The sequence below is a fragment of the Malus sylvestris genome, chromosome 17 (genome assembly GCF_916048215.2).
Source record: "Malus sylvestris chromosome 17, drMalSylv7.2, whole genome shotgun sequence".
In the NCBI taxonomy this organism is placed as follows: Eukaryota; Viridiplantae; Streptophyta; class Magnoliopsida; order Rosales; family Rosaceae; genus Malus; species Malus sylvestris.
This window is the reverse complement of record NC_062276.1, coordinates 3,863,181-3,885,716: the sequence shown is the minus strand read 5'-3', so window position 1 is coordinate 3,885,716 and position 22,536 is coordinate 3,863,181. Positions and strand designations below refer to the sequence as shown.

The following is a 22,536-nucleotide window of genomic DNA, read 5'->3' as shown; positions in this document are numbered from 1 at the left end:
TTCAACATGCCCCTCATGTTCGACCACTTTGGAGTAGCCATGCGTAGAGCTACATCAGTCATGGTTGTAAGTGAACCCAATAATTCAGCCCTAATCTAAATACCTGCCATGTAACCCAAAGAGGTGTGGAGTTTTATTCTAAAGAACTCGGTTCAATGAAAAGTTGAACCAATTGATATAGGGATGTAATATCTACACACCATTGTTTACTTCTCACACCTTTTTAAATTTTCGGCCGTAGAATAGAATAAATTAAAAAAGATCAACGACGAGAAATTAACAAGGGATGTGTGGGATGTGTGAGAACTAATAAAAGATGTGTGAATAGCACACCCCTTGATATATATTTTGTGAGACGCTCGTTGTACAACTTTTTGCTTTATTCAACAACCTTCAGACCCAAATATAACATTTTAGTCCAAACTTTCCACCGATTTGAAGCCTTCAAGTTGAACGACGTTTATCTCAGCGTCGCCATCATGTTCTGCAAGAGGGTCATCACTTCATGTACTCATCCGCATTCCTGCAATTATTTTTTTCTGTGCAAGTAAAGTCACCATCTAGCTCTCGATCTAGTGGTACTTATTTTTCGGTCTGATGGTACTTACCTTCTAAATATTGAGACATCCAAAGGTTGTAATAATAAACACTGAAAATGCAATTTCTTGATTTCCTTTCAGACACTTGTGATAAAAACCCAAAGGGCAGAAAGCAAACAATGGCTTCAAAACACATCACACCAACCCATAAACTGCACTACATGAGCAGCAAAGTGTGAACAAAGGAAATATATCAAAACTGCATTTCCAATAAACTTAATCCATTCAGTTTAAAAGCAGACGGGCGTCGCCCCAACATGTACACAACCAGCACACATCCCCTTTCCTCCAAAGAGAAAAACAAACGCAAAAGTTAAATCCAACCAGTGCCACTAAGTACAACTAATATGCGAAAAGCTGCCAATCATACTATGTACTCAACCAACAGAGGGTATATGCTTGCTTAAATCGTGTTTGCAACAATCAATTCTTGTATCATGATCCAGCCAACGGGCAGAAATAGAACCTGCCAAATGATCAAGCCAACGGGCAGAAATAGAACCTGCCAAATGCGTCGTACAAGAGACTTAGATCACTTTTAACCATAGCTACAGAGTGGCACAACGAGCATGCTGCATGCATAACATAGTAAATCAACCTACCACTTGAATCATTGAGTTTCAACCCTACAAATTTCCGTCATGGCCTACAAAAGTAAGATCTGAAGCTCCAGCATCCATCAAATTTGTAATTAACATAACATTGAAGGAAACTCCAAACTTACCTGAACATGAACAAAACTGGCAGCAGCAGAACTTAACAGAAAACTTGCACTTAAATTTGGTGTTCAACCAAAAATTTCCTGGGACGGCAGAGTGTTTGATGCATGGCATTCAATTTGTAAAAATACAGCCATCTGTCTAACTAAAGCTCAACACAAACACCACCATGCACACAGCTACTGAAGTCGTGTTGAGTTGAGCTTCAATTACACATCCTGCTCTATTAGCATTAATATATGTGTTTGGTATATGCAAAATACACAAATTCTTACTTTAAAACCTGTAACTAATTTCAGATTGGTAGACATCAAAAAGAAAAATTGTGTGTGTGTGCACATGTGTTTGTGTGGTATATGAACAATTCACACTTTTAAATCAGAACTAGTTCAGGATTGGTAGAACTCAAAAAAAGTTATTTTAATGCGGATGGATTTCAGAAACAGTCACTGTAAACCAAAATCATAATAAAAATGATACAGATGGATCATAAATGCTGGCAGTCAGATGATACAACAATCTGCTGCATCACAAAGTAAGTGCTTAAGTTTTCAAGATCAACAACATAAAAATTAAAACAACAAAGTAATCAAACTACATAGCTGAGAAGCACAAATACAGAGGTAACATTGAAGTAACATGGCTTCACAACGTAAAAGTGTAACAGGAAAAACAGCAACATGGGCGGGCATGCTGGTATATAGGTTCTAGGGAAGCTTGGTAATTTTGGTTTCTTGGACTTATAAGTAGATTCGTCAAGGTGGGCCATGACTATGTCATATGCTGGTTCATCTTCCAGTTTAGGCAGACAGTAGGCTAGCTTCAGGCTTCATAGAACTCAGCTGTTTTGATGGGGATGGGAAAGGCAAAAAAGGGAAAACATGAGCATCAGAATTTTATATACAGGGAGATTGGATAGGTTATGATTATCAAATGACTGGCCAAGGGGTAATGCCAGTTATAACAACAGACATGAAAATCTCAAGGGACAACCATAGTCTACCTGCTGGTACCATCATTAAACATAGTTTCTCCTCCGAGAAACAGGGTTCTGGCTAGATAACCTGATATCATAAGCTTCAAATCAGGATTAATGCGTTTCAAGAACAGCATTTGTGGAAAAAAGAAACAGGGTACTTAATTAATAAACCCAAGATTAGAAGCCTACTGCGCTCATGAACAAACCCAGATAACTCTATTCAGAGATATTTGTGACTAAAATTCGTTAAGTGTTACCACAAAGTCCCAAATTTCAAATTTTATGAATATCCAACTTGAGGTTCTACACTTACTGTGAAGTTGTAACCTAAAATTGGGGATACAGCTAGCTACTCGATATATATTTGCACAAAAAGAGCAACAGAACACAAAAAAAATTTGAAAAAAAAGGAGGGGAGGATATGAAACTAAGAAGAGGAAATTCAAGAATGAAAAGAGAAGAAAGTTTTACCCAGAACTACCACTCCGCCCGGAAGAATAACCCCCGTAGGCACTGTAAGCGCTGCCGCTACCACCAATCTACATATGATTTGAAGAAAAAGTGTTGTCAAGTGAAAAAGAAGAAAACCTTTGTAAAGTGAAAATAAGTCACCTCATTCTTCGAAGAAAAGTCTAAAAATAGCAGTAAAAATATACCTGCGAACCACCATAACTTCCATAACTGTCATTAGTAGCAAAATCACTTGAGCCACCATAGCCAGCAGAATAAGAATGCCCACGACCATGTCTTTTACCATCCCTACTATCATAATTCGGACCATCTGGACCATCTGCTGACACAGGAAGATAAGGCAGAACTGGCAGGAATCCAGGCATTCCACCTTCCCTGTCGAAAAGGTTTGCTCTTAATCTGGTAACTACTTGTATAAGAGCATCCTTAACAATATCAAGTTCTCCAGAAATCTGTAAAATGAAACACAAAATTGTCAATATCTGTATGATACGAGCCAAATCAAGGAAACTCTAAACACAATATCAAAAAGAAAAATTTCAAAATGACACAAGAAAATACAAGAGTCAGGAAAATCCAGAAGCACGGTTAAAAAGACTTTACCTGCACCATCTCATCATCTTCAGATGCAATTTTGGGAAGATTTTCCTTAGAAAGTATGCGAATATTAGCTTTGGTAAGTCTCCTCATCTCAGTTACAATAGCACCACCTTTCCCAATTAGGCAGCCAATTCGTGAGGTTGGAACAAGTAGGCGGGTTGTGAATGAGATAATTCCTGAATCTCTTTCTACTTTTTCACTGCATCTGGGTTGCAAACGCACTGCTGCTTCAATAGTTGCTGAGAATGAGTCTTCAAAGAACTGTAATGGTACATGTTAAAAAAAACGATGATGTAAATCCTCCACCGATACAACTCCACGCAAAAAACAAATGGAGCAGTAATTCACCTCTTTTGCTGATACATTAATTAAGCAATCATCTCCTTCAGTAGCTGAACTATCAACCTTAATAACAGCCCCCGAATCCTGTCTGATTTGGTTAATTATGGTACCACCCTTTCCAATCACACCTCCAATATTCGCAGTTGGACAAACCAAGCGAATAGAAAATTCTTTCGAGGATGCTTCATCTCTTGGAGCTGAGTACAAGGAGCGTGACCAGTCTCCAACATCACCTTTGTACCCCCCTCCATAAGGACCCATCATTGGAGCAATTCCCATTAGTGGGGGACCACCAGAAGGACCCATGAGTGAACCACCCGAATACATAGGCACCGAAGAAGTAAGTAAATGCTGAGATCGTGATGGGTTATCATGAAGGCGAGATGCAATTTGAAAAAGAGCCTTCTTGACAAGTGGAGCGTCCCCAGATATCTGAATCCATGATCAAGAACTTAATAAGCATACATATGAAAAGAATTTCCAGTACCTAGAAAACAAACAACTTGCACAAAGTGACTCCAAAGATTTCTCAACAATTCCACGTCTCACATTCTAATATAGCATGCTCCATCAAACCCTGACCACTTATTAAGGAAAAAAGAATAAACATCACACACATTTTACAAGCATATAATGTTAAGGGTCCAAAGAGTGGAATTGTGCAAATTAACATAAAAGAAAGTACCATACAGACCAATAAGAACATGCAGAGTATTACTCTCTTCAGGTAAGATGTCGAAATGCTACCTAGAAATTTACCCATTAAAGATCAAAAGCACCAAGAACCCAAATCGAATCATAAATTTAAGACATCCGTATGCAAGAAACAGGAAAAGTTCAAAAATTCATTAAAAAGTTCAAAAACTTATTCAAAATACCTGCACAAGCTCATCAGAGTTCAAGGCACAAGCAGGCAGATGGTCATCCTTGAGAATCCGAATCTGTGCACCGGTTTCACTCCGAATGTTCTGAACAATCTGCCCTCCTTTCCCAATAATGCAACCGATCTGATCAGACGGCACAAGAAGCCGCACAATCACATGGTGCCCCCCGCCACCACTACTGCCACCGTCTGCCTCCTCGTCGTTATTATTATGCGTGTCCTCAGCAATCACCCTATCATGGACCCTGAACAGAGCGTCCTGAGCCGGAGCCACATACGTCCCGCCATCTTCGAACCCATTCGTCTCATCGCTCGCACTGTAAATAGTAACAACCCGCTCCTCGCTGCCCGGCACCGTCTCCCCAATTCGAATCTTGGACTTGGTGTCCCCCCTCAGCTGCTTCACAATCTCTCCTCCTCTCCCAATTATGCTCCCAATCTTCTTCACTGGGCACAAGTACCGGTACACCGTGTCCTCCGCATCGATGATGAATTGCTCCCTTTCCTCGCCGGGATTTCTCCTTTTGTTTCCTCCTCCGCCGCCGCTGTCGGCGTACTCCGACTGCGAATGAGAACGCTTTCCGTGACTATTCCTCTGACCTGCCATCGCTATCTGTTTCCCAATCATTCAATCAACAAACAACATCAGTGCGAAATCTGATTCAACTCTAATTTAGAAATATTGGGTATACAGAAACCCTAAATTGGAGAAGAAAATCGAGTACCTTTTGAACAGAGAGAGATGTCGATCGAACTGCCAGATTATGCTGTCTCTGCTTTTTGGAATCTTAGATTTAGATTTCTAGGGTTTTGACCGCCCTTTCTTTTTCTTTTGTTATACACTCAGCTTTTCACACTTTTGACCGCCCTTTCTCTTGTGAGGAAAATAAAACAATTAATTTTAAGTTAAGTGTCCTTTTCTTTTTTTATCGATAAATTTGTTAGGTTAAATGTTAAATTAGTTACTGATGGGATTCGAACCCACGCTGTTAAGAGCTCAATTACTTTTTATCATTGTAGTAAATGGCCACTTGCAGATGTGTGTCTTTCAATATCACGTATCATTTAATGTTATTAATAATTTAACCTTCAAATTAAATTTTTTAGTTTTTTAAATTCTTAATCTCGATCTTGCATTTTTGTATTATTTAATATTACGTATTGTTAAAGAAATTTGTTTTTGATGTGGCAGTGGTTTCAATGTTACGTATCATTTGTGCATAAAAAATTATATTGCCAGATCAATAATTAGCCAGTATAAAATATAAACTACCTTTGTTTCATCACTTTTGTTTCATTTAAGCAATTTGTATTCTTTGAACTGTGTGACAAAAAATTTAATTCAAGACGAGAGTTTAGGATAAATATTTGTATTCAACTGAGCTACCAGCTCTTACAAATTAAAAAGATAATTAGCAATTATCTCCCAAATAATATGAATTTTTTCTTTTTATTTAATATAAACCCCTCTGCCTACTAAAATCGCGTTCACCAAAATAAAATTTTTACTACGTCAAAAAAAGGATGCAGTACATTAATTGTAATTAGCATTTGTCCACTCACTTTGTATGTATGAACATATTTTTTTAGAAAATAAGGAGAGATGGAGAGAGAGAGAACGTGAGAGCAGTGAGAGTTTTTTTTTTTGTTTTTTTAAAATTTTAAATATTAAAGATATTTTAATATCATCTGTGGACGAGGTTTTAATAAAAAAAAAGTAAAATTTAGATATGTGAAATTACATTATTGTCCATTATTTTTTTTTTATGATAGAAAACTAAGTTTTTTTTCATCATCTTTTAATTGATAAAAAAAATTTCATTAATTATTAGAAATAATATATTTTATATAACGAATCGTGTTTCCTTTATATTGAAAAATTTGTCCACATCACGCAGTTCACAAACAGATTTACCCTTGTGTGAGCTCTCTTATCAATAGAAATCCTCCCACGGTCCCACCTGACGTCCCCAGTTCCCACCCAATCGAATCGACCCAAACTCGCAATTTTCACGGTAAAATCTCCCCCACTTTCTCGACGGCCAAACACCCCAATCCCTCTCTAATCTCTCTCTTCCCCAAACCCTAACTCCCAATCCCCAACTTGGCCGACCCAATCTCTGCCCTATGTCGACATCGGGGACGCCGCAGTTCCGGTACACGCAGACGCCGTCGAAGGTGCTCCACCTCCGTAACCTCCCGTGGGAGTGCGCCGAGGAGGAGCTGATCGAGCTCTGCAAACCTTTCGGCAAGATCGTCAACACCAAGTGTAATGTCGGCGCCAATCGCAATCAGGCCTTCGTCGAATTCGTACGCCCCTCTCACTTTTCTCATTTCTAATTTCAGTGTCGTATTTCGGATGTTAATAAATTTATTGAATTTTCCAGGATTGATGATATTTAGCTTGAGGGTTTTATTGTTAGCTGCCTAATTTGTGTGAATTCTAATAGATTTACTAAAAAAATTCAGAATTTTAATGAAATCTAACTTCAGGGTTATCCAGTTAGCTGCCTAATATGTATGAATATGCTTATTTCTTGTAAGGATTTTAGTTTTTATATCTTTCGCATCTCGCAATGTTTATATGTTGATGAATGTGGTTTTTTATTTTGCAGTCGGACCTAAACCAGGCCATCAATATGGTTTCGTATTATGCTTCATCCTCGGAGCCTGCGCAGGTCCGTGGTAAAACCGTTTACATTCAGTATTCAAATAGACACGAAATTGTCAACAACAAAAGTCCGGGAGATGTGCCCGGAAATGTCTTGTTGGTAACCATTGAGGGTGTTGAAGCTGGCGATGTGAGCATTGATGTTATTCACTTGGTAAGTGCTTTTTGGCCCACATTTGGACATATCTTGTAATAAATTGCAAAACTTTGTTCCATGTCTAGAGATCATGATATGCCGAGGTGTTTTCTACGTCATGGGGTTCTGGATAAACGTTCAAATTTTTTTTTGTGTATAACACATATTACTTTTTTCTTTTTTACTGAAATCAGTTGAATCATAGATGGTTTTGTCTCTTATTTAAATTCCTTTGTTGGAAGCAGTTTGGAATTATTATCATGTACGTCATACTCCTTTCTAAGGTCACGCATACATGCACAGGTGTCGTTCTGCACTTATAACTCATCTGTTCAGAATTTTTTTGCTGCCCTTAGTATTTTCATCTGGGAGGGTTTCTGCTGTTGTCTTGTTTCCTGTTATGTCAATGTAATATGTTTATGATGAACTGAATCATTTTTCAGGTGTTCTCTGCTTTCGGCTTTGTGCACAAGATTGCTACTTTTGAAAAAGCAGCAGGCTTCCAGGTGTGTATTGGATGATCTTTCTTAGTATTGCATATGATTTGTACTCCACATGCTTCATGCTTACTCTCTCATTTTAATTTTGCAGGCATTGATTCAGTTCAGTGATGCTGTCACCGCATCTATGGCAAGGAATGCATTGGATGGAAGAAGTATACCCAGGCAAGCACACTACATACGTTCCCTCATCCCACCATCATTTTCTCATTGATATCAGTACATCTGGGAAAGTGTGTATTGTCGCTAATTTTGACATGTAATGCTTTGCATTCAGGTACTTGCTTCCAGAGAACGTCGGTTCATGCAACTTACGTATTTCATATTCCGCACACACCGATCTGAACATCAAGTTCCAGTCTCACCGAAGCAGGTAAGAAACAGACCCAACAGGTCAATAATCTATTTCTGGTTTCCATACTGGCTTCACTCTTCTGTGTCACATTGTGATGATTGCTACACTCCTTCGCTGATTTTATTGCATGTTAAATCAAATGCTAATTGGTGTGTGTGCTTTTTGTCATCTAGGGGTTAGTGAAGCTTGGTAGCCAGAACACAGATGTGTTGTCATGGCCATTTAGTAATTCCTTGATCTTATATAGTACCCTTTATGTATTTATTATTGCGGAAATGTACCAAATTAGCACTGTATTCAGTCTTCATCTTACACCATCACACACTGTACAATACCTTCTATTTTCTTTGTCATCACATTTTTCTTGGTGGGATGGCTTCTCGTCCAGCATATCGTCAGTGTCATATATTTGCAACATACTTACTTTATACTAAATTATTAGATTTGGAATAAGATACTGCTAGACAACATATATTACTGACACTGTTAATGCATAGTGAAAATGTGTTTACATTCTTCTCATGATTACTAGAAATAATCACTTTTATTTAAATTTGACATAAATTTATTGGTAGTATGCTTCTTACACAAAGTGTTTAGAGGCTAATGCACAGCCAAAAGAGAAATACATGTCATAAATATTCTTATTCATTGCACGTAACATCTATAATTTGGAACTATCTATATTGTATTTTAGAGAACCCTCTTTTTCTACTAAAGCAGGTTAAATGGCGGCTTAATCCTTCCAGTATTTAATGAATTGAGTAATATATTAACTGTTAAGGACAATAAGGTGATTAAATAATACTTCCACAGAGCTTATCAAAGTTCATTCTTAATAAGTGTTCTTCTATTCGATATCTTCCTTTTTTTATTGGTAAAACACTATATACCTTTTTTATTTGGGTTTCAAATGGCTTTTTATGGATGTGTTTCTGCTCTCAGGCAGTTTTTTAGACTCTCACATCAGTTTGTGCATGTAATTGTGGCTTAATAAGTATGATTTTGGTTGCATTGATCCTGCAGAGACTATACAAATCCGCTCCTTCCTGTAAATCCTACTGCAATAGAGGGAATTATGCAGGTTTCTTCTTGCTTTTAGAACATTTTTTTTAATATGTATTATGCAGTATTGGGTATTACTACATAAGCGATAAGCCCAACGATGCCCTGACTTTATTTCTATGTCCAGCCTACTGTAGGTCCTGATGGAAAGAGGAAAGAGCTGGAGAGTAACGTGCTTCTTGCTTCAATTGAAAATATGCAGTATGCTGTCACAGTGGATGTTATTCACACGGTTAGGATTTATACCTTTCATGCATTTTTAGTGCTCAGTTTACTTAAGAGGATTTTTAGATATCATGATCCTTTCTTATATGCTACAGGTGTTCTCTGCGTTTGGCACTGTCCAAAAAATTGCTATATTTGAGAAGAATGGCCAAACACAAGCATTAGTTCAATACCCTGGTATTTCCTCTTTCAATACGACTTTTTGATTTGTCACTGATCTTTGAGAATTCGACTGTGGCTGACTTGTGAGATGTTATTTTCAGATCTCAATACCGCAGCAGTTGCCAGAGAAGCTCTAGAGGGACACTGCATATATGATGGTGGCTATTGTAAGCTTCATCTATCATACTCTCGTCATACTGATCTCAATGTAAAGGTATAAATATGAGTTTTTGAGTTAAAACTGTTCATGAGAATAAAAATAAGAAGGAAAATGTAAAGACATCTTTCGAGGAAAAAGTGGATCTGTTCTTGGTCAAAAAACGATTTGGTCCTTTAATGTATGCTTCTTGACACTTACTTTTCCATCTGGTTATCCCAATGCATTCCCAAAATATCTTTCCTGAGAATTTGATTGCTTGTATTTATTTTTACTTGCAGGCGTATAGCGACAAAAGTAGGGACTACACTATCCCAGATGCTAGTTTGCTTGCGGCCCAACAAGTTTCTGGTTACCCTCCTCCTCCAGGAGCTTGGCAGAATCCTCAGGCTGCTCCGATGTACCATGGCAATGAGTACAGTGGTGCAGCTTCTGTGCAGGCCCAAGCTCCTCCAGGTCCTCCAGGACAATCCCCATCATGGGATCCAGCCATGCAGGCAGGCATATCCACCTTTGGTTCGGCTCATAGTACCTTTCCTGGTCAACCATACCAAGCATCGTCTGGTCCTGTATATGCCTCTGCAGCAATGCCAGTGGGTTCTTCGCCTCTCCAATCAGGCCCAACTTCTTCGGGTATGGGTTCCAGGGGAATGTCTCAGCCAGGCGTTCCACCCAATGTGCGACCTGGTGGTGGTGCTTCATCTCCCGGGGTTCGGCCTCCTGGTGCCTCACCATCCTACTACGGCCAATAGGATGTAGTATTTAAAAGAATGCTGGGTCTTGCCGGTCTCATCTTTTGTGTTTTTTGGTCGGGAATGTGTCCAGACGTTAAACGTAAAACCCCGAATTCAATTTGCAGTGTCGGAAACTCAGCACTGCCCCTGCTTTGATTGGAACCCCGTTCTTGTGGTTTTAGTTTGAATAGGCCATATGTATTGTTTTCCAATACATTTGTGTATCCGCACCCTCGGAAGTCCTGGTACGGTTTTAATATGCTCAACAACAATTTGATGGTTCCTCAAACTTGCTTTTTCTTGGGATTCTATTGTGACGGTTTTCCAAATCAATTGTACACTGCCTGTCGTGTTTTTTAATCTCTAGTGCACAATTAGTTTGGACTGCAACGGTTACATCCAGTGCTGTTGAGCAGGGAAATCATTTTCACGAACCATATGGAAAGTTCGACCAAAGTAATAGTATATTGTGAAGAGTGTTGTTATTCACACATTTCTTTTATTTTTCACACCTTCTGTTAATTTATGTTGTTTGATTTTTTTTTCAATTCATTCAATCCGACGGCCGAAAATTGAGTGGGATGTGTGGGAAGAAAAAAGAGATGTGGACAGCACCACTCGTGCGAAGACTGTAATGAAAGGTCAATTTCAGGGTTGGCCTACTTTGTTTAAAACAAGAGAGCCGTGCAGGCTTCTGGTTCAACGTAACACGAACAACCTTATCACAGTACCAGTAGGGCATGTGAGTAACCATGTGATTCGGACAGTGGGAGTATGAGAGCTGCCAAGCGTCCGCATCCAAAGATAATCAAACCCCGATGGGGGAGAAAAACTTAAATACAACCGGGTGTTATATAACCTATCTCCCCGAGGGATGATCACAAAATGTGACATACGCTGATCGTGCCTAAGATTTTGCCTCGATGGTGACTGGAGAGCTCTTGGATCTCAAACATCCCATTGTCCAAGATATTTCCACTATTTTTCTTTCCTGGATGCCTCGAGATGTGCCAAGATTAATCAAACACAGCCAGCATTAATCGGGTCAGAAGGCCAGATATTAGCATTGAGTATGTAATCACATATCACCACATGATTACACTTGCTATACAATATGACACTGTTCAAGAAATCCGTTTTGTAACCGATTGTATATCGCTTTGTGGCTATAACCCTCGGCACAATTAGAGTGAAGAACTTCTATGAGATTCATACAGTTGTTTTTTCATTAGTTGTAATCTTTGTCAGTCTTTGCCTTTAACTAAAAATCGAAATCTGTTTTCATCTTCATATATACATGGTTGTCATTTTCTTTCATTGCATTTTCATGGAGAAGTGGGAGAAAGAGAAAACATGTGCCTTTGTCTATGTCGGCAGCAGATGCTTGTCATCTCAGGAACAGGGCAAATCTTGACTTGGTACTTCTGCAGAGTTACAAGTAATTAGTATACTGCAGACTGTCAATCCCCATTGATGATGATCATACTAATATAATCGGAGGCAGATTCTCTGCCCTCTCATTTCTCGTGTCCTCCCGTACTTTTTTGTTTGTGTGGTCACGGTTAAGACACGTCAATATTTTATATTATTATTTATTTTTTTCTTATTCTCTCTATAAAAAAATAATATAAAATATTGACGTAACTTAATCTTAACCACACAAAACAGGAGGGCACGAAAAATAGGAAGGCAAAGAATCGCCTCCAATATAATCAGTAGCTTGACACAGTTGGAGATCCAATTTGTTTTAGTATTATAATATGTGAATCTTTTTATTTGAAAGACAACCATATTATTAGGGAAGTGATTAAATTGGAGATCCAATTATATTATAATATTCTGCACTTTTTCTTATCATTTTGTTTATTAAATCTCTTTTTGATTGTTCAATTCAATAGTAAAAAACAACAGATGGTGTAGAAAGTGAAAATGAAGCGCATAATTCACTGCCCATTTTCAGGCTTTTTAGTTAAAATAGTCATTGAAATGTGAGTACTTACTCACTTTGGTCCTTGAGATTTATATTCAATAGAAATTGTCTCTGAAATTATTCATTGTTAATCATTTTAGTCATTCCGTGAAAAATCTTTGTTAAATTGAGGGTATTTTTGTCAAATCAATTTTTTTCCTTGAGCTGGTGGTTTCTTCAATTTAACTGAAGTTTTTTCACAAAAGAACCAAAATGATTGACAATGGACAATCTTAAGGACCACTTCTATTTATTTTAAATCTCGGTGAACAAAGTGATAAGTTATGCTAATATCAGAAATTATTTTGACTAAAAAACCTATTATAAATGTTTAATTAATCAATAGTGAAAAGTTTTAATAATAAGTTATACATGGAATTGGATCCCGTTTGGATCCACTTTGTGGGGATCGTTAGGATATTCACATCTTAGTCATTTATTGTATATCGTGCGGTCAGAAATTATTTGATTTTATTTATTTAAAATTAAACATAAATAATATCTGATAAAAATTAACCGCATTATGTACGATAAATTATTAAGATGTGAGAATCCCTAGAATTCCTACAAAATGAATCAAGAGAAGATCCAATCCCGTCATACATCAAACAGCTTTCAGTTCTAAGTACCACATTTCATTAATCTGTTAAGCATTCATATGCTGTCAATTAGGTGGTGGTTGTCCTTTGCAACCTCAAATATGGTCCACCAAAATAACTCCAAATAATTGAGAAAAGTTATCTCACTTATAACATATGTTACATTCAGGTCCTTCTCATTTACAATGCAGCATTGTCTAAAAATACGGTTCCTCCATGTTGGCTGGTGATGTCGTACCACATGCCAAGTTAAAAGTTTACTAGAAATCTGTTATCAAAAGTTAATTAAATATAGGCTTTTTATTACAAATAGTATCTGAAATTGACCTATCTCATCAAGATGATTCCTGAAATTGAAAATTAATTAATGTAGTCCCTGAAATTGAATGCTGCAAATCAATGTGGTCATTCCATTATAATTCCGTAAAAAATTCAGTTAAGTGCTGATGTGTCAAATAATTAAGTCCTACAAGTCTAATTAAATATTATTATATAAATAAAAAATATTTAAATAATAAAAAATAATTTTTATTTCTATATAATTATAAACTTTAAAAAAAAAACAAAAGAAGATTACTGTTTATCTTCTCCGCCACCCCCACCCCATCTCTCCGTTATCGTATCCAACAGCGGCTTCCACGAACGACGCGACGATCTCTAATAACCATAACCCACCATCATACCCAAATTCTCCTACTCCACAAACCTCCCCTGACTCTTCCTTGTAGTGGTGGATCCAGAAAATAATATTAACGGGTCAGTAAGAATAGCAAGCGCAGTGCTTAAAATTTTTTATACCAGAAATAACATGCATATCGCCATTTCATCGAGTTTTGGTAAGCCTGAAGTCATTTAAAAATGCATCCTACAGATATGTTAATGTAAGGGATAGCACTTAAGGTATTTATGGACATTCATCAGGTTTGGATAGGCCTGAAGTCAGTTGAAGGGCAAGTATGAAGTCAACTCTAATCTTCAAAAGGTAACACTCAAAGTATCCAAGGACGTTCATCGAAGTTCAGAAGGTCAGTAGGTGTACGTTCATCGAAGTTCGGGAGGTCAGCTGACCCCCTTCCCCTTAATGGATCCGCTAGTGCCTCCTTGGACTCCTCCCCGGCGACGACGAAGAGCTCCACATAGGGCTTGGGCAAAACTGGCCGCTCGTGCTTGAAGAATAAGCCGCAGGAGACTGAGGGGCAAACGGGGACTGCTTCCTGCTGCAGAAGTGAGCTTTCTGGCTATGGAAGCCAAGTCGAGAGGAGAAATATCATTTCGCAATGCAGAGTAGGGGAGGAGGAAGTAGACTACTGTTTTAATTTAGTTGAATATTGCAGATGGGATGCGGGTGGGGGTGGGTTGGGGGTTGGGTGTTGCTCGGATGGGATAGGGAGAAGATAAACAGTAATCTTCTTTTGTTTTTTTTAAGTTTATAATTATATAGAAATAAAAAATTATTTTTTATTATTTAAATATTTTTAATAGATATAATAATATTTAATTAGATTTATAGGAACTAATTACTTGACACATCAACAATTAACATAATTTTTGACAGAATTGTGACGGAAGAATTACATTGATTTGCAGCATTCAATTTCAGGGACTACATTGATCGATTTTCAATTTCATTGAGCATCTTGATGAGATTGATCAATTTCAATGACTATTTGTGATAAAAAAAAAATATATATATATATATATATATATATATATATATATATATTATCGATTGAGAGGAGGAATCCAAACTTAGAAAGCTTTGAACATTAGAAAGAGAAATTAGGCCAAGAATGAGTTGGCCAAAATTCGGGCACTTGTTATGGGTACAATAACCTTGAGCATGTAAGTAAGAAAGTAAATAAGAAAATGACTAATGACATGTTTACTTATCAAGAATGACAGAGTAACAAACTTAAAACTTAATAAAAATAGGATGGAATGAAAATCGGATCAATTACCTCATAGTAGGATCCAATTCTAATAATTACCAGAACTTAGAAATCAGTTAGAAATCGGTAGCTCCAAAAAATGTGGTAATTCACCTTTGTGGTGATGAAAATGAAAGACAATGAAGGAGATTGAACATACACGTTTTGTGTTTATATATTATTCGATTTCACCCGGCTAACTATATGTCATATGCCCGGTCAGAGCCAGACAAAACATTAATTAGCTGCAGCAATGAATTTTTTGGGTGTATTTAGCTGTGCATTGGACGCAAATGACTAACAATGATATGGTCTAATATGGTCTAACTTGATGGCTTAGTTAGGAGTGCAATATAAGGCCTAATGCAGCATGCTTACGTTATTAACGGAGAAGCGTAATTATGTTTTTGATGTGTCACTCATCCAGAAAGATACACGCATAATCATATACACCTAGTAACATGCAAATCATGGTTTGTCTCCCTCTCTCTCTACATAATACATCATGTCTTTAATGTGTTAATTATTACATGAGAAGAGACTTTGGAAGTAATAGGATTTTTCTCCAGTCACTCTACGTCTACGCATGCATATTATACTTTACGTCACAGTCAATAGACTCATCAAATTAATAACGCAGAATTGCCATCAAATGCCTTCGAAAGGCAAGTGCATGTGATCGAGAAGTATATACGGATTAAGAAAGCATGCATCATCTGCATCAAACCATAGTTACAATATTTTAATGTCCATATCATCAGTCACAAACATTGGCCGTTGTTTTCAAAGGTTTTGTGAGTTCAGTTATGTTGAAAATGATGCATACTAACACGGACAAGGATTGTCTGTTCTCTCACTTCCGATGCCCTTTTGGCTCTCGTGCCCTTCTGTTTTATGTGATCACGGTTAAACCACGTTAATATTTTATATTGTTTTTTTATAGAGATAATAAGATAAAAATAAATAGTAATATAAAATATTGACGTAGCTTAACCGTGACCACACAAACAAAAAAGTACGAAAGGACACCGAAAATAGGAGGGCAGACAATCCTTGTACTAATAACACTTGGGGTTGGGTGATTAATTAGACAGTGTCTGTTAGGCTTAGCTGTATTTGCAAAACTGTTCAACATGGCTCAGAAACCAAGTGTCCAAATATCCAGAAAAGCAAGGTCCTCAATATATATATATATATATATATATATATATATATGCGCGCGCACACATATATATGTGCTGAGTGAGTGAGTGAGTGAGTGAGTGGTGCAGACATACGCTAACATCCGTCTTCTGACAGTGCAGTTGGCAGTTGGTGAAAACCTTGGCCTCTGCCTTGTTGACCATGAAGACCAATCTAAACTTCTTCCAATCACAGAGTTCACTTACTAATAAAAGAACAGCTTCAGTTGATTTTTACTAGGGAATGAACACAAATAGGACTAAAGCTGCACTAAACGAAGAATATAAGAGCGCTAAGTCGTGAAATATACATTCGGTTTATTGTTTGTTTAGCGAATATATTGCAGATTTGTATTTAACGAAAGTTAATAACTAATTCTATTTGTGCATATTTATCTTTATACGGTCTCAGATCTTCTACAAACACATGTAATTTCTCTTTTCTTTACAATGTTGAGTAAACCCAAATTCTTGGTTTTGCAACAATCAGTATTATTTATCTAATGCTGATAAGGTCGTTGGTGTAGATCACGGAGACGAGAAAATTGAAGGCATTAAGGTCCACACAATTTCGTCCAAAGATACGCTGTTTTCACATCGACTACTAGACAAGGTTTCTATTCTTCATGAACTTGACACCAAATCAAGGTGCAGATGCAGAATAAAGTTTCTGGACGTAAAGGTAAAAACCCACATGACCACCTTGCGAAATGGTTGTCCCTACTGCACACCACCATATGACCACAAGGCTACCCCCATAGATTTAAAGTCACTCCCTCTCTATCTACCGTTTAGCTTGTACTAAATGATATCTATCTTTCCCATACACCTTGAGAGCAGTTCCAGCGTGGGACCTCCCAGGCAATACACTATATTATTCACCTAATGAACAGTAACTATCTTTAATGAACAGTAACTGTCTTTTACATCTCCACCGTTGCACTTCAATAGCCCTGACAATAGACAATAAAATATTAGTATTTTTTTATAAAATAATACAAAATAATTTTATTTGTAATTTCGGATAAGATTTTTAATCATTCTCGTTGCGTCATGTGTCATTATCCGAAAAGTTATAAAATAATACAAAATAATTTTATTTGTAACTTCAACCCGTAAGCGAACTATGAGTAACTTCAACCCATCTAGTACACAACACAACATCTTCAAGAAGCGTCCAATTCGTACCTGCATCAGTAGTCATTTTGTTGAAAAAAATTGGATTGAAACTTTGAGAGAAAGATAAGAATGTGGTTGAAAGTAGTTGAGAAAATATGAAATTGTGGTGTAAGGTAGATGATAATGAGAAGGTATTTATAGAAAAGTAAAAACAATTTTTTTTTTCCGATTTTTATTCATTTTAAATTTTTTTTATTCAACTAATTAATCTCTGTCGTTGGATTTAAAAAAAAATTTGAATTCCAAAACTCTATATTGTGCCACGTGGCATAACAGTAACATTTCTTAATTTTATAACTATTTTTTCTTTTTTTATTTATTTATAAAGGAGAATAATATCAACCGTTGATCTCAGATCCAACGGTTGATATTAAATAAGAATTTTTTTTTTACTGTTACAAATCTAACGATCCACATTTTCTTGCTGTTGAGATCCAATGGACCATGGGAAGCCACGTGGCTTCCTAACGGTAACAATTTGAAATTGCGCCGCAGGCCCCATTCGCTGAAAACATGTCGGGTGACGTGCCCCGCGCGCGGGTGCAGTGCACGCGCCTGACAGAAAAAAATAAAAAAAGGGGCTGACATCAGCCTTCGAGCTTGTGGGTTGGCAATTCGTGACAAGCCTGGTGCGAGGGCTTGCCCTGTCCCTCGGGCTCCCACACGTTGGAGTCAATAGGCCAAGCTCTCGGGCCCTGTTTGCTGGCCTGTCCCCCGAGCTCCAGCCAACGCTGGAAGTGCTCTGAGAGATTCTTAGCTATAGCCTATTCGGGTTGTATATTTTATTGTGTTTAACTTTCTTATTACGTAACTTGGTCACGTGTCGATGAATAAATCCGATGAACTATATGATCGATTAAAAGAAGAAGATAATAAACATGAAACATTATACATGTGCGGTTATCCCATCAATGGTTGGTCCGAATGAACGGAATTTTATTACCAAATCTAACAACAGCAAGGCACACTTGTTGGAAATGAAAACTTTCAAGCCCTAGCTATTTGCAGTCTTTGCAGGCAGTAGTACAAAAAGAGTAAGTTACCAACGGACTTGGATTGTCTGCCCTCCTAGTTGTGGTGCCCTTCCATGCCCTCCTATTTTGTACGGTCACGGTTAAGCCACGTCAATATTTTATATTTTTATTATTTTTTGTCTTATTATCTTATTAAAAAATTAATATAAAATATTGACGTGGCTTAACCGTGACCGCACAAAATAGGAGGGCATGGAAAGGCACCATAACTAAGAGGGCAGACAATCCAAGTCCGTTACCAACTACTACATGATCTGTTTTCAATAAAATTGGAGTTTGAACATGTAAACTCCATCATGCCAATAAATTGAGAGTAAATATGAGTAGCTACTAAAATTTACCATCTTCAGTATCTCTGCTTTCACAAACAGATTATTTTATTTTTTCTATGCATGACAGGAGAAAATTTTGAATAAGTCAGGGTGTTCAACCACGTAATCTGTTGGACATCTCTCACAAAGACAATATCTCATACATTACGATATCTCATACATTTAGTTCTATGTCGGACTCCACAGCAGTCCCCACCAGTATGAGAATTGCCCTATATACGTAGCCCTACCAAAATTTCTCGCATGTGAGGGGCATCTTGTTAGTAGAGAAGTTGAGCCAAGTTTACTCTCTGCCACACTTAAGGTTCACTACGGCAATTGCCAAATGGTGGAAACTTGAAAACCACGCGGTTTGAACCCTAAAAACCACTCTCAGTCCCCACAAACTGCATTGATTCTACTACAATGAGAGTCCCCAAAACCACTTAGCAGCATGCATGGTCCCAACAGCTCAAAAATTGTCAGCTGTTGTCATTTCAGGTGTGATGTTGACTGACTTCTATTTATTCTTCTTCAAAAATAATCAAACCCTCCCTCCCTGCCTCTTCATTTCCTCACCACTTCTTCATCTTATCAGCATTTCCTCACTGTAATAATTCTCTCTTTCCTCTTTCTCCTTTTCTCATAAATAGTACACTACTGTGTACCATTTACTACTAGCTATCTAGTTTTCTTCTATAAATTTAGTAATGCTAAAGAGTTCATAACTTCATACTCTCCTTGTTGTGCAGGAAAATGGCTTTTTTCGGTATTCTTGTAATTGGGTTTCTCTCACTTGTCTCTTCTGTTAATGGCTACTATGGAGGTTGGTCCAATGCTCATGCAACCTTTTATGGAGGTGGTGATGCTTCCGGCACAATGGGTATTCCTCGCTCTATGATTTTGATTTAATGAACGGAATGGTTATTAGCAGTGCAAAATATTCATCATGTACTCCTTAATTCATTCCTTACTTTTTTTTTTACAAAAGTACATGATAACAATTTCGAAGTGCTGTTATCATTTCGAAGTGCCAATAACAGCTCTGGATAATCGTTTATGTTAAAAGTGATACATTTGTTGCAAACTAGACTTTTACTTTATTCTATTTGTCCTTATTAGATTTGGGCATGCAATTTGTTTATAGGTGGGGCTTGTGGGTATGGGAACCTCTACAGCCAGGGCTATGGGACTAACACAGCAGCTCTAAGCACTGCATTGTTCAACAATGGCTTGACCTGTGGAGCATGCTATCAGATCAGGTGTGTGAATGACCCACAGTGGTGCCTCCCTGGCTCCATCATAGTTACTGCCACAAACTTTTGCCCACCAGGTGGCTGGTGCGACCCTCCCCAGCAACACTTTGATCTCTCTCAGCCTGTCTTCCTCCGCATTGCCCAATACAAAGCTGGGGTTGTCCCAGTGTCCTACAGAAGGTAAATTAAATCATTTGTCCCTAATGGGTTCTCTTATAAGGTGCTGAGTGCCAATGAGACCTAATTATGTTAAGATTTCAGAGACTTGGTCTAACACTGACATTAATTTTCCTCAACTTAACCACCTACGTAACTCAGGTTAAGGGTTTTATCACAAAGAGGTCATTATATTAGTAGTGGAACCACTATTATATACTATATTTTATTTTGTCAAGTTTCCGACGTGTTTCCAATGTGCTTTGTAGGGTTAGATGCAGGAGAAGAGGAGGCATAAGGTTCACTGTGAATGGACACTCTTACTTCAACTTAGTCCTTGTGACAAACGTCGGTGGTGCTGGAGATGTGCAATCTGTGGCCATCAAGGGCTCCAGGACTCGGTGGCAAGCAATGTCAAGAAACTGGGGCCAAAACTGGCAGAGCAATTCTTACCTCAATGGACAAAGCCTCTCTTTTATTGTGACCACCAGTGATGGCCGCAGATTGGTTTCTTACAATGTTGCCCCTCCGAATTGGTCATTTGGTCAGACATACACTGGGAGACAGTTTCTCTATTAGTTAATTATCTCTCTATGTATGGTTAAAAAAGCTTATTTTACTACTCCAGTTTGTTTAGCTGTTTGTTTAGCTGCATATGTGGTAAAAATTTAAGGGTAAAAGATGAAAAGGGTTTGCTTATAAGGGTAAAAAAATGGAAAGGGTTGAGTGACCTCTTTCATTTTATTATAGATTTGTTAGTTTTTTCAGGTCATGGCTTGGATTATTCTGAAGCCTCATGGCCATATCTGCTAGAGAGAGAGAGAGAGAGAGAATCAGTTTGCAAGGCAGTTAGGTAGTGGAGATTTACCACCCGCTGTTAGTTCATGAAGTTATGAATATTGAATAGAAGAGGTGTTTCTTTTACTACGATTAGCAAATGCTGTAGCAGAAGAGGTCTTACAATCAGCTTGTGTAATGTCATTGTAATAAACTCGGGCTGCTTATTCTGCGCCTTTAATTACATATTCTAAGCCGATATTAATCTAAACTACTCTAATTTATGGGATGAAACTTGAACTCAAGTGTAAGGGAGCATATGCACATATTGTTTTGACAAACTAACGTAGCCCTACAATTACGTTCGAGATTATAATTGAGTGTAAAAGATGAAGCATGCTTTGTCTAGTCCACTGTGCTGGAAGAAAAATCTTAACTTATGTCTGGTGAAAAAGAAGGAAAACCCCAAAAGAGAGTACACACATACCTACATATATATATATATATATATATATATATATATATATATATATATATATATATATATATATATATTTATATTTATATATTGTCATGTATATATATCGTCCATTTTAATGCAGATAGTGAAATATTTTGGAGCTGTTTGCTCTTTTAATCATCAGAATGAAGCCAAATGTTCAACTATATTATATAAACAGCAGAAAGTACGAATGGAATAGAACATGATGTCTCCAATCTCCATTCCTCCATTTAGTAGTTGAAAATGAGTAATGTTAGAAAGACTAAATTTGGAGATAAAGTTTTGAAAACTAAAGAACATGGAAGTTGATGTTTGGTTTATTACTTAAATGTCGATAAACGTGCTTATTTCTATTTGTGACATATAATTTAGTTTGTAAATTTAGTCTTCCTAACATTACTCTTATGGGATAGAGGATTTTTAACCCAGTTAGGTAATTGAGAAGTTAAGGTTTCCACCATAAAATTAATTGACAATTTGAGAAGTAGCTCAACTACCTATAAACACATGCAAGGTCCTTTATTTCCCTGATGTGAAATTCACTCTCAACATGACCCCTCACATGTGGCGAATTTTCAAACCTAACATGTGAACAGCACAAATTGAGTGATGTGTAGCACGTGTGGCAGTTAGGCTTCACCTATGGGATAATCTGCTCTGAAATCGTGAAAAAGTTGAGATTCCACCATAAAAACAATTGACAATATAAGGAATAGCCCAACTATTTATAAATACATGCAAAATTTCTCATTTATCCGATGTAAGATTTACTCTCACCAGGTACAAGTGAGGAATGTTTTTGGTGTAACAAATATGGAAAGCAGAGGCACCGACACTATAAAATTAATGAAGCCAGTGCCCAAATAAGAGATAGGGTTAGGGTTTCCAATGATTGCTGCAACTAATCTCTATGGGACTTCTGATTACAATTTTGTTTTTTAGTCCTAAGCTAGTAGGGTTCATATCTAATCTAATACAAAAAGAGATTCTTCGCTGTCCTCTCTATATTTATCCTCACCTGACGTCTATATCTCGAGAGAAATATA

At 37.4% G+C, this 22,536-nt stretch overlaps 3 protein-coding genes across 5 annotated transcripts; 2 read left to right on the top strand and 1 right to left on the bottom strand.

Annotated features, from left to right (window-relative positions):
- Nucleotides 1-1,783: 1,783 nt before the first annotated feature.
- On the bottom strand, nt 1,784-5,470 carry LOC126612032 (KH domain-containing protein HEN4-like). The gene is made up of 8 exons (XM_050280327.1): nt 5,319-5,470; nt 4,589-5,206; nt 3,717-4,142; nt 3,372-3,629; nt 2,954-3,220; nt 2,769-2,836; nt 2,322-2,382; nt 1,784-2,160 (listed from the first exon to the last, which is right to left on the bottom strand). Exons 2-7 carry the CDS (start codon nt 5,198-5,200, stop codon nt 2,337-2,339), a joined length of 1,677 nt encoding a protein of 558 aa, XP_050136284.1. The 5' UTR covers nt 5,201-5,206; nt 5,319-5,470; the 3' UTR covers nt 1,784-2,160; nt 2,322-2,336.
- A 1,082-nt stretch (nt 5,471-6,552) lies between these two features.
- On the top strand, nt 6,553-10,887 carry LOC126612034 (polypyrimidine tract-binding protein homolog 1-like). Of its 3 annotated transcripts, none has more exons than XM_050280332.1 (10): nt 6,553-6,903; nt 7,209-7,418; nt 7,844-7,906; nt 7,992-8,065; nt 8,178-8,273; nt 9,282-9,339; nt 9,448-9,552; nt 9,641-9,722; nt 9,809-9,874; nt 10,146-10,518. In XM_050280332.1, exons 1-10 carry the CDS (start codon nt 6,721-6,723, stop codon nt 10,151-10,153), a joined length of 945 nt encoding a protein of 314 aa, XP_050136289.1. In that variant the 5' UTR covers nt 6,553-6,720; the 3' UTR covers nt 10,154-10,518. The 3 variants fall into 3 exon arrangements, with proteins under 3 accessions (XP_050136289.1, XP_050136287.1, XP_050136288.1); XM_050280330.1 differs by having other exon boundaries at nt 6,556-6,903; nt 9,809-9,921; nt 10,146-10,887; XM_050280331.1 differs by lacking the exon at nt 6,553-6,903 and adding an exon at nt 7,646-7,703 and having other exon boundaries at nt 7,256-7,418; nt 9,809-9,921; nt 10,146-10,887.
- An 8,355-nt stretch (nt 10,888-19,242) lies between these two features.
- On the top strand, nt 19,243-21,232 carry LOC126611375 (expansin-A10-like). The gene is made up of 4 exons (XM_050279609.1): nt 19,243-19,409; nt 19,552-19,682; nt 19,947-20,235; nt 20,481-21,232. Exons 1-4 carry the CDS (start codon nt 19,258-19,260, stop codon nt 20,788-20,790), a joined length of 882 nt encoding a protein of 293 aa, XP_050135566.1. The 5' UTR covers nt 19,243-19,257; the 3' UTR covers nt 20,791-21,232.
- Nucleotides 21,233-22,536: the final 1,304 nt, after the last annotated feature.